Source organism: Cariama cristata, unplaced genomic scaffold, assembly GCF_000690535.1.
Source record: "Cariama cristata isolate BGI_N322 unplaced genomic scaffold, ASM69053v1 scaffold2306, whole genome shotgun sequence".
NCBI lineage: Eukaryota > Metazoa > Chordata > Aves > Cariamiformes > Cariamidae > Cariama > Cariama cristata.
The window spans coordinates 80222-92387 of NW_009623630.1; the positions used below are offsets into that span (position 1 = coordinate 80222).

Sequence of the window (12166 nt, forward strand, 5' to 3'; positions counted from 1 at the left end):
TTTTGAAATATTAAACAAATGCCACCTGAGTGTCAGCTTTAGTTTGTGTTTATTGCAAAGAGCAGAAGAGAATGTCTCAGTCCTTAAGTGGCTGCAATCAGTCTGCACACATTTTACCCGAAATGATTCCCCAGAATTACTTGAGACTCGTCTCATAACGTGCAGCTGTAAGGAACGTTCTCCAACTGAGAGAATTACTACTTTTCAGTCTAAAAATGGAAACACCATAGAAGTAAAGAGCACTGAAGCATGTCAGCAATTAGAAAAAAATAAAACCACAACATCACTTCAAATTAAGTAGATCCACTTCCACCCTACTTCCATGAGTCTTCATTAAAGGAAAACTTTGTTATTAACTCATTTATAACTAACTTTGGCAACCTATTCAACTGAAACTTCTTTAACAGATTTAGCATCAAAGAAAATACAAATTACCTCCCTAAAATGAAGATTTTTTCAGTGGATAAACCTCTACAATTCTAGTAAACCTTCAGTTAGGTGGAGCTCTTCTAAAAAGATCTACATGCCTTGGCCTAAGGCCAGATTTACAACAGCAAGAGCCATGTGTTTTGGAGAAACACACATTTTAAAAACACGGTGAATTGCATTAGCTCCACAGGTTAGCTAGCAAAAGGACTTAACTGTGCTTAGGAAATAGCACTTTGTGTTCCTAACTTTTGTATGCAATTATTTAAACAATAGCACCAACTGTTAAAGTTACGTAGACCCAGAGCATTGTGATCTCGTGTATGAAAGGAGTGGAAAATTGTTCCTTGGAAAACTAGCTGTGCTACTGGGAGATGGGACTGGTAAAGCTTATCTTAAGTCTAGGTAATTTAGCATTTATTCTTTATATTCTATTACATCTAACTTATCCCATCACAGTTGCAATCTCTTTTTTTGTTTGTTTGTTTGTTGTTATTTTGGTGTTTTGTTTTGTCCTCCATTAAGCAGGTAGGGTGATAGAGAAGTGCCAAGCCAAGGAAATCGCAACACTGTTTTACACAAATTCGAATCGAGAGGCATATTAGTGACCTGGTATCTAAAAACAATCTCAAATGAGAAATAATTAGTATTCTTTTCAATCTAAAATGGCATTGACAGGGAAAATACAAACACTATGAATTGTACAGCTGCTAAAACACACACACACACGTAGAGAAAAGGGTAATTCCCCACAAGCCTGTGAAAGGCACACTAGTTTTTTTGGCCAGCAAAATTTGGGAGCAGCAAAGAGATTGCTCAGACTTCCAGGAAAGAAGAGCAGGAGATTATTTTGTAATGTTCCCTAATTATTCTGCTCCTGCTTGCATAAGAAAAGGTATTCTCAAAAGCACCCTGCCCAACCCCACAAAAAGGAAGCAAGGGAGCTGGATATCCTTAGATGATGACGGAGCAGAGAGGTAGGTCTTCTAGCCTGAATCTATAATGCAAATGAAATGGTATATGGACGATAAGGAAAAAATATATGATCTCTAGGTTTATCAATATGCATACACAAGATTCAAGAGCATCATCATTGTTAAACGGCTCAGACCCACAACTTCGGTTCAAAAGACCTAGCTTAAGTAAAAGCAATCTTGTTTGCAGTCATGTCGAAAGTGAGGTCGTTGCGTGAATGAGAGAAAGGCTTACTGCACATTTTGCTTTACTGTGGTGGTGGTTCAGCTATTATGTTTGTCTGCTTCTGATAAAGAATTTTTCCTTTCTACTTGCATAATATACTTAATGGGAGTACTCAGTATTTGAAATTGCGTGTAGACTTCAATGAGGTAGCGGATAAAAGCTGTTTTTCTTTGCAAAGGATGTGCAATGAAGAATTAAGAGGAATTTATTAAAATATTCTTTCCTTGAAATGAGAGAGTAGTTTACTTGTATAACTTCACAAGCTGCATTTTTCATAGGCTGATCAGCAGCAAGTATACTGGCTTAGAAATCAGATTGCAATAACAAAATTTGTACCTGAATGTATTTGAACTGGAGATCTCTTAGCCAAGGATTCATCTTTTTCCTTTCTTTTTCTTTATTACTTTTTCTTTTTTTTTTAACTCTCTACAGAGAGTGGTTTTAGCACAGTGAATATAAAACAGCAGTTAAGCTTACGCCTGTGCAAGACAGAAACTGCTAAGTAATACCTCTTCCACTGTCAATACACAACACAGGCATTGACCACGGTGTATTGGCAACAAAAATCAGGTTGGCATTTTTAACTAACCAATGCGATGTATGTGGTACCAGATCCACTCAGAAGGTCTCAAACACAATTTTACAAACAAACTCAGCACCTGTGGACACTTCAAAAGGAACAGTTTAATGAGTGGGGTATTTTCAGGTCATTTCCACAGAGGAGAGCAAGAGGACAGCCAAGTAAATCAAGTAAACAGAGAGGGAGGAGAAGCTTACTATTTAGAATGGTAATTTAAAGGGCCAAAGATATAAGCATTTTGAAAGTTAGTACCAACGCTAACTTTTTCAATGGCAGGAAAAGCAACTAAGACTCAATAGGCAAAAACGCAAGTAGCATGAACTTGTATTTGTATTTCCTTTAATGGAAATACTTTGTTTGAAGTTGTTCAATGCATACAGAGGCATTCAAAGGAAAGTGAGTTGACATAATTGGTTCAGTACTTAGGCTGGCCAAGAGTCTCATTTGCACATCACATAGCTTCTACTATTTAAGATGCATATAGACATACACACCTGTCTGTATGCTCTTCTTCATCTACATGGATTTTAACGTACCCGCAGACAGCAACGGCAGATAGTTGCAAAGTTGGGTATGAAAGTCACACACCAACTTTCCAATCAAGGAAAGACAAAAGAAAATACTTATCAAAGAAAATATAAAATGTGAATGAAAGTGTAAGGAATAAATTTTCCAGAGACTTTTAAAGGGACTTTCCAATGTCCTTTGTGAGGATTAAAAAAAAAAAAAAAGAGGCAGAAGACCCTTTGCAATGCAGAAGAAAAAGTGGTTGCACAAATGCTAACTAAAGGAAGGAAAAAAAGAGAGGTGAAACAGGGAACCATGTAGAGAGGATGTTTAATACAGCCTAGCAACAGCAACAAAGAGTAACAGCTCTTGCAAAGATAAGGACCTTGTTCCACAGAAAGAAAAAAAAAATCCAAGGGAAAAAGTAAACAGCTGGGCCTGAGGTAAAATATTAACTTTGGAATTTATAAACTCGTTAAGTGAATGAGTGACTGAAACCCTCATCCAGAGCTCGCCCCTCTGTCGGATTCAAGCTGAAGATAGGACTGCACACTCACTGCTGCGCAAGTTAGAGCCTTCAGCGTCTGTAGGAGTAGCTAGCGCCTTCACCTCATTGCACGTGGCTGTATTTACTGAAAAACTGAAGCATTAATCCAAGTTTTTGCTTTATTTTGTTTCATTTCAAGTCTAATTTGGATGGACCTGTAGCATTTCCATTATAATCTAGCAGAATGAGGGGCATGAATTACTTTGTACCTGCAGAGGAAAAGAGATCAAGAGAAAGAAGCGACCCCGATTTAAACCAAAACACAGAAATTAGCTCAGGAAAGGGTACAGCCTTTAGCCACAGAAGCAGACTAGGCTGCATTCGCTATCCAAGCAAGCATCCCACAAGACCTAGATACATCCTATTACAGAAACTAAAGCGATTCTCAAGTGCATGTCGCATTGCTGTTAAAAAGCCAAAACCGAAAAACTGAAATGCAGCTAAGACATTACGCAATTCACCACACCTGCAAAGATGCGACCTACCAAAAGTATTCGTAATCTATGGACTTTCATTTTAATGAGTTTTATGCCATACCCTAACATTCTATTCCCAAGGCAGCTTAGCAATGAGCAAAGAAGTCCCCTTCATACCCACTGTGAATGTCTTCAGCGGCATCACAGCAAAGCCACTCGTAAGCACAACTGCAAGAACAGACAAATTGTACATAAATTGAGTATCAAAGTATGAGCTCTGTTCCTTTGTTCACAGAACCCCTAACACCACTATTTCCTACAGCACAGAAAATTAACTGTCAGTGTCCTGCAGGAGAGTATTAGGATAAAAAGAACTGAAGTCCAAAGTGAAACGAAAATGCTTAACATTCAAATTGCCCAAGAATAATAAAATACAACAGAGAATGCAGTCACAGTCCACAGTAATGCAGCTGTCCTGCTATTTCAGGCAAACAAAACAGAGTTCTAATAGACGTGAGGGTGAATAAAGAGAAAACAATAGAATCAGGAATGGCTGCTCTTGCTAAGCTCCACTGCACGGTGGATGTAATGAATGCTGAAGATGCTTGTGGCTGTGCGAACTCAACAGTCTTAAGATGTGAACAATCTTCAGCTGGCCTCAATGAGATTTTATTCCTCTACTGTAGTCACCAGTTTTCCCACTCCCTTCAGAGGAGCAAAATGTAAACCCCACCTACAGTCTCCTAGATAGCCTGATTCTTGCATAACACTATTATAACCCATTTTCTGCCTCTGGATAAGAAGGAAGAGCTTGGAAAGTCAAAAAAAATAAACTGCTAGAAAAGAATCGTAGCTTAAACACTATCGTGTCAAATGGCACTTGAACAGCTGGCTTCATAAACAAAATAATCTTATTTCCAAGTGCTACCACTACCACATAGAAAACATAGTCACTGCCGCAGACCCACACTTTAGCTTGTGTGGCAGGAATAAATCATAATTAATGGTTAAATATGAGTAGAACAAGATTCAATGAGCTCTCGCCAAGCAAAGCAGTACACTGCTTCATTCCCTCGTGTCTCGATCTGATGCGGGGAGGGATTCAAAGGGAGAGCGAACAGTCATAAAGCCCAGCTTTAGCCCAGAAAGGTAAATCTCCTTTATGCTGAAGGAGGCAGCTCTGCAAAGCTACTGATGCTCTCCCTCTCCATGTACAGGAGGGAGGGCAGGCCAGTAACTCCAGCCAGTTTGCTGCTGAACACCTGCAAGAGCTTTACAGGCAGGAAAGCAAACTCAGGAGCTTATCAGACACCTGCCACACAGCCTGACCAGCGAGCAAAGGCACTATCTCCTTTCACCCGTTATCAGCCAGCCATGGTCCCAGCATCGAGATGGACCAAGCTCAGCAACCAACACTGGCACGGCACAAGCACAGGCCCCCATCACCTACCTGGCACAGGTTATCCAGGGGCAAAGGGACTCTCTTGCTGTGCAAACATGGCTGTGCTTCTTTTAGAGATGGCTTTACACCTAAAAGCAGGTTCCTTTGCAGAAGGCAGGCGGTGATATCAAGTCAAAAACCCTGCCAGAACTTCACTCCACATGTGCCCGACCCCAGCGCAGAGGCTGCAGGGGACCATGGTACTGTGGTGCTCACTCCACCACTTTGGTCAAGACCAAGGTGTCAGTTTGGGTTTCGGTATCAAACCTGACAGCAGAGCCAGTGGCAGCTGAGGACTGCAAGATCACAGCAACCATCAGCACATCCACGCTGCGCTCTCCAGTTCTCCGTGAGGGCTGAGCTAGCTCGGAGAGCTCTAGATCAGCGTTTGAGCTCTATCCTAGCTGCAAGCCCTGAGGAACACAGGGGAAGTACCCACAGCTCCCTTAGCACTGACTATGGGAGACTACACCTTCCTCTACCAGGCTCCTCAGCACTTCCTTATTTATTTTGACCCATTAATTCTTTTATCCTACCCTCAATTCCAACCCATTATCCTGGATATTGGAAAATTAACTTTAATTTAAATTTTCTATTACACTTTTTTAAAAAAATAAACCTTCTTTTCATAAATCCTTAAATAACAAGTCTTGATAGTCTGTATTTGGAGTTGCTCATAAAATATTGATTTCTTCTATATGAGACTTCTGAAACTGTGAGAGCAGAACAGGCCAAACCATACATCTAAGCAATATTTACAGGAGAGAAAACCATAGTCTTACCGGACAGGTACGCAAATTGTTTCTTTAACTGGTCCTGAATATCTGCAGCACAGAGGGGAATGATATCCTGATGCATGATTTCATCTGTGGAGGAAAAAAAAAAAATTACATTGCAAAGTCATTTTATGTAAAATTTCACTGCAGACATCAAAAAAAAAATCATCTCTATAACACAAACACCCAGAAAACTGTGCAAGTTTTGAAAAATATGTGAAAATGTTTGGAGTCTTTCAAGCATTTGCCAAGGGCAAACTTTTCTTTGAACAGCATACTGATAAAAGAGTAAAGTAATGTGGATTTGCTGACACTCGAAAGCAGTACAGGATGTCACTGAACCAAACACAATGTTAAACAGTGGGTTTTTTACATATCACACGAACAAGAGAAACTTAGGATCCCTCTAGACTGTTGTCTAGTGTTCAAATATCCTAAGGCAATAGAACAGGCTTGCAAGTACATCCTCACATTGAACACACACATTCGTCCCTCAACTGTGAAAAGTGTTGCTTAATCTTTTATCTCAGTCCTTCCACATGAGCTTAGTGACAAACATTCTGCTTTCCCAAGTCTGTCTTTTCTGCCACAGTGCTCGAGCAGAGGTGTTTCCCACAGCGTACTTCCAGAGGTCAAGCGGAAACCTAAGTTTTGCTGAGCACTATAAAGACTGCATGACAGAGTTGCCATGTTCATTAAATTATGACCTCATTTTCTTCTTCACAAGGAAACAAAGTTTTACTCTTTTGCAATTCCTAAAAACGAATTATTCTACATTTTTAGCCTCATTGAAAAGTAGTGAAAGGATAACCTAGCATTTTTCGTTATTTGGTTTCGAACATTTCTTTTTATCTGGCATTGTATAAAGAAGTTTTCTGGTATTTTTAATGTACATTGAAATGCCATTAAGATAGACTCAAATCTGACACTCAGAACTGTGAATATGCCCAGGAAAAGTAAGTAAAAACCTAAAAGTGATGTAAGGACAAGTGTCATCTGCCTTGAAGTACAAGCTGATCAAACAGAAGTAGAGCTCTGGCCCTGAAGGTACGGATTTGCTGTTACTGAGATCTTTCAAATGCTAGATCTTGAACGGAGAATCATAAGCGATTCTCATGTATATAAAATTCTGAGAACTGCAATTATTTGAGAACAGCAAGAAAACCCCACTTTCAGTTACTTCTTCCAGATAAGCAACAACTTATACTGGGGAACAGAACTTCTCTGTTCTCTTTCGGCCAGGCGGGCAGAGGAAGACCCAAGGTCACACACTGATCAGAGCTATTTTTCTGCATCTGGTGAACTGCTGCTCGATCAGAAGACCTCTGCATACCAATGCTGTCAAATCCATAAGCGGATATGTTTAACTGTTAAATCATATTTCACCCAGACCTTCAGTTACATCATCACCTTAATGCTTTTAAGAGAAAACTGAGCACAGATCTTTCAAAAATCCAAGCTCAGATGGCCAAGTCATTTCCAGAAGACAGAACCCCCTCCCCAAAGGAAAAAGGATTTTAGATTTTATTTTTGCTGTAGGTGTTATTTAATATAAGGAGCCCTCCTGCAGCAGTGTTTAAGAAACTAAAGTGAACACCGCTGATTCTGCAAACCGATGCCTACAGTGGACCCATATACCTGAATGTCAACTATTACAGCATCAATGTCTAATTTTTTGGTGGGAGGTGGGAAAAGGAGAAAGAACGTAATCACTTTGTAATATCCCATCCTGCCTACAGTCACAGGAAGAAATAATTTTCATTATTGCAGCCTAAGCATGTATAAAATAGGTATGTTTTGCGTATGTAAGTAAATACATGACACACAACATTCAAGCAGGCAAGACGTTCATAAGGCAAGGAAACATAACGATCACCATTTGCTCGTATATCCATGTCATCAATCCCACTGAGGTCCTGACTTGTGCCATATGAAGACCCAAGTCTCGATTTGATTGCCCCAGCATTCCCTCTGATAGGAGCAGCAGGTTTTGCAACCAGCACAGGGCAGCTCCACAACCTTGTGGTCAAATTCAGTTTCACTGAAAAGACAGTACTTTCCTCCCCCTGGTTTCAAACTCAGTTTTAACTCAAATTTAAGAGTCAGTCTGTTTGCAACCGGAGGAGCAGCACCACGTGTCCATTTACAGACGGAAAACCTCCAGAGGCCCTTCCTGCCATGCTCTCCACCAAAGCACAGCTCGTCTTGCTCTTGCTGATCTGCTTTCATGACACACTTCTGGAAGCAGAATAAGATCAGAGCTGATTTTCAATAATTTGAAACAACTGAGATAACAAGCAACAGTACAAAACAAAGCAAGAAAATGCAACTCTTGGAACTGCTGAACAGTTTGCATCCAGCAACTGGACTGGATATGCTTGAACCCAGTACCAGTGCTCACCGATCCAGCCAGAAATCCCTCTCCAATACCCGGTATCCTTTCAGAGGAGATGCAATTGTAAAAACTCATTGCTCTGCGTCATTTCCTTCATATTTAACATCCCTCTAGAAAAGAGAGTTCGTCACAGTTTGTTTGGGATTTCATCTGACTTCACTTGAAGTTTGTCCCTCATTACCTGAACGTGCTAGTTCCTTAGCAGGGTAAGGTAACAAAAGGCACATGTGCTAAACAGACCGCGAGGGCACACGCTTCTTACAGTCGTGGACTCCGGGGAAAATATTTTCTTGAAAGAATTCTTTAAATAGAGAACCTGCTACCTGCTACACTCTTTAGGGACAATTTCCATTTTAGTAAAGCTAATTAAGTGCACATTAAAATACAGAACTACTGAAAATTTGTTCACTGTTTTCTAAGGAATTTTTATAGGCTCGAACTCTACTTCCACTTACAGAGGTGAAGATTTACACAGCCCATGATTGTCCCATGCCTTACATCATATTTTCAAAACAGAGACTTAAGAGTTTGTCTGTTTTACTGTATCCAAAATCCATAGCTGAAAAAAGATGCTTACATCAAAACCAGTCTTTCTTGAAGAGCTCATTTAAAGAGTTTTCCAGAGTAGCTTCCTTAAAGAAAGCCCCCAGGATTTATAGTGCATCTGGTACTGTAGGTGCTAATAAACAGTAAAATAAGGTTCTATAAAGGTGTTACTGCTTTTTTAATTTTTTTCAAAAAACTGACACATGCAATAGCTGGGAATGCACAAAGATTTGTTTCTAAGCCAACGACTGGAGGTTCCTTCAAAGAAGACCCCCACATTATCTAACATTTAAATTACGAGTGTGAAGAGAGGACAGAAGTGTCATCTTACTAACATAAAGGCATCAGTTAAATATGAGGTTCTTATTAAAGAAAAAAACCTTTCTCTCTAAAAATGTGAACCACAGTCTTATGAATATATCATCTTCTAATTAAATTTTAAATCTTGCTTTGATAGTCCTGTCTCTATGATGGAGGAAGATGGCTTCGAGGGGCCTGACCCCGTCCCATCAAAGGCACCTGACTACATTTCAGACGAAGCAGGATGACAGATTTAAGCACAAGGGCACAAAGATAATTTGTGCTTGAATTGCCTGGTGCCAGTAAGCCCTGAAGAAACCTGGAGCTGAGAAAACGATCAATGTCGCTCGAGTCAAGATTCTCACTTATTGGTAAAAGGCTCCTCTTTCTTTTCTGATCAAACCAAAACTCATCATCGTTCGGAGTTCCCCTGACACACCGAAGCAACACCATTTTCACAGAAGGCAATGCTGGAGGGGAGTCTGAACAGAAGTTATGCAGAAGGAAGTCTCTGGACACGACTCATGAGCCTCTCGTAATGGGTTTAATCCAACTCCCACCGAGCCAGCTGGAATCACACCACCCTTTGAGTAGTTCCACATGAAATTCTATGGCCCTTACTTTGTACCAACTTGAAAGCCAAGCTGTTGTACACATACGGACACAATTATGCCCTTCAGCACAGACCTCAGTAGCACACCATAAAGCAAACTGCAAATAATCTTTCCTCACCCTCTTTCTGGCTGAGTCAGCAAGATTTTCCTGAAAACGTATCTATGGCTTCTCTATCAACTTCATGCCTTAAATTGAAGGAATATTGTCTTTTTCTCAACCAATTTTGTTTTGCTTCTCCTCTGGAACAGCCTACCCACTCAAAGAGTTGAATGCCTTTTATGAAGGGGGTCGTCATTTGAAATACCTCTTCATTAATGCACCCTCCCATCTAGTAATTGTAAATGCAAGATAATGACTTTCAGAGCAGTCCCTTCATCTCTCTCAGCCCCAAGGCAAACCTTTCATTTCCTCATTCTTCCCTTTTCATCTTCACCCCCCGACCACCATCACTAACAGTCAGCTCCTTTGTGCAGCCCCCAAAGGAGGAAAGGCCAGAGGAGCAGAGCTGGTGAAGACAGCCCTCTTCTGCGTTAAGCCATGTGAAACTAATGAGCTAGTTGAGACGTCAAGAGAGCAGCTCTCCAGCTTTAAAACTGAATTTTAAAAATCGCCACTGAATAGTGATGATGCTTGCAAGCTCTGTGCTAGGTGTGCCCAGGAGTTCATGCAAGTGTTCATAAACTAAGTATTAAAAACCTCACCAGTTCGAATTATGTTCGGAAAGAGTTCATTTCTATTTGGACTACACTGCCATCAAAACAAAGGGCCAGGAAAAGCGAGTGATTAAACCTCTGGAATTTTCATACAAAACACAGTTCTCTACTAAAGTGCGGTTGGGAAGGAAATTATCACCCGGGTAAAACAGTGCTCTCACAACTTGTTCATGTCTGGTGAGCTAAAATATCCCAAGCAAGCAAGAAATACAAATTCTTTGCCTCCACCAGCATCCCCGTTGCTAGCACAAATAGAAATAAAGCAACCTAGTACTCCAAACAGCTTCATATGACACTGAGTGTCCAATAAACATTTTAAATGATACAGATATGCAAGAACTTTATTTGAAAAAGCTTTAGAGCCTACAGTCAAGCTACATCTTCCATTTCTTCTCCTAGGCAGAAAAGACAATTTCCTCTCAAGAGCCCTGGTACATAAAACAGATCTTCAGGTTGAGATACTTTTTCTTTTGACTGAATCATGCTTTATATAAGTTCCACTTCAGCAGCATTACTAACATCAGTTCCTTTTCTAGGGCTCCATAGCCTGTTGCCACCATACGTGTAGAACAGCATCACTATGCAGCCCACTGCTACAACAGACGAGGCTGGAATCCCATACATTTTCCATGTCAAGTAAGGATCTAGTTAAGCCAAGACTTGGAAGCGGTACTGCCAAAGAAAATCTAAAACCTTAGGAGTGATGTTCCCTCTATTATAAGTCCATGCACAGCGGACAGAGGCATCTGTTGTTTGAGTGGTGGTTTTAACGCTTCATGCATCAGAAGCCCTGACCATTCAGATCTTTCAGAGTCCATATTTCTGCAGCACTTTTCATAATTCCTGAATTTTAGTAATATTTAAATTATTCCACTGAAATGAAACTTGATAATTCTGTTTAATCATACCTGAAGAATGGCATAACTACTTAGAAATCACATAACTTAATCCCCAAAGGCTGCAATTCCAGAATTTAAATACAAGAAGCAGGAAATTGTCATGGGTGAAATAACAGAAAAACAAACAAAAAGATCATTGTAATATTTAGATGCCTACCGAAACACCTGCTTTACCCAGGTAGTTCTTGCTTCTTGTAATCACAATTAAAGAAAAAAAAAGTTCACTTGTTTCTTCTTTGAGATCACAGATTTGGAGATTTGGCACAGGACTATCTACAAAACTACGAGGATGACGGTTCAGTTTCAGGTAGGGAGATTAATCACTGATCCTGCTTTTGAAATTTTTTTTAGGTGTACAGCGAATGCAGTGCTGCTGGGCTGGCACAAATCAACAAGAGGTGTAACAGTCACCATTTTCTTGACTCAAATTATGAAATAGCTGCTCAAAAGCATACTTTGAGATCCAATCAAGATTTTGGTTTCTTTCAATCTCTTCTCCAAAATTTTTGGATTTGACCACTTATTACATATGTCAAAGGATGCACTCATTTTTGCTCTCTTCCTTCTTCCACCTCCCCTTTTGCAAAAGGCAAAGAAGTTCTTTGTCTTAGTTTGCCTAAATAATATCACCTCAAAGCATGAACATCTGAGGAAATATAATCCTCTGTCTTCCATGTGTAGTAGATGTACTTACAGGATACTATGTGTGCTAAATACTACAGCTTCTTCCTCTTCTGCTTCGTCACTCACACCTACTTGACACACGTACTCTGTAGTCCCACAGCTTCTCAGGGATCAGCTTTAA

The 12166-nt window shown here is 40.1% G+C and overlaps 1 protein-coding gene across 2 annotated transcripts in view; it reads right to left on the reverse strand.

The window, feature by feature from the left end:
* The window catches only part of MCF2L (MCF.2 cell line derived transforming sequence-like), a 70930-nt gene extending 64931 nt beyond the window's left edge, over nt 1-5999 (reverse strand). The window contains exon 1 of one of the 2 annotated variants that reach the window (XM_009702798.1): nt 5900-5980. In XM_009702798.1, coding sequence (XP_009701100.1) covers nt 5900-5975 — 76 coding nt within the window. In that variant the 5' untranslated portion in view covers nt 5976-5980. Of the gene's footprint in view, nt 1-5899 lie in introns of both variants that reach the window. The other variant, XM_009702799.1, reaches the window with a different exon arrangement.
* Between the last annotated feature and the right edge of the window lie 6167 nt (nt 6000-12166).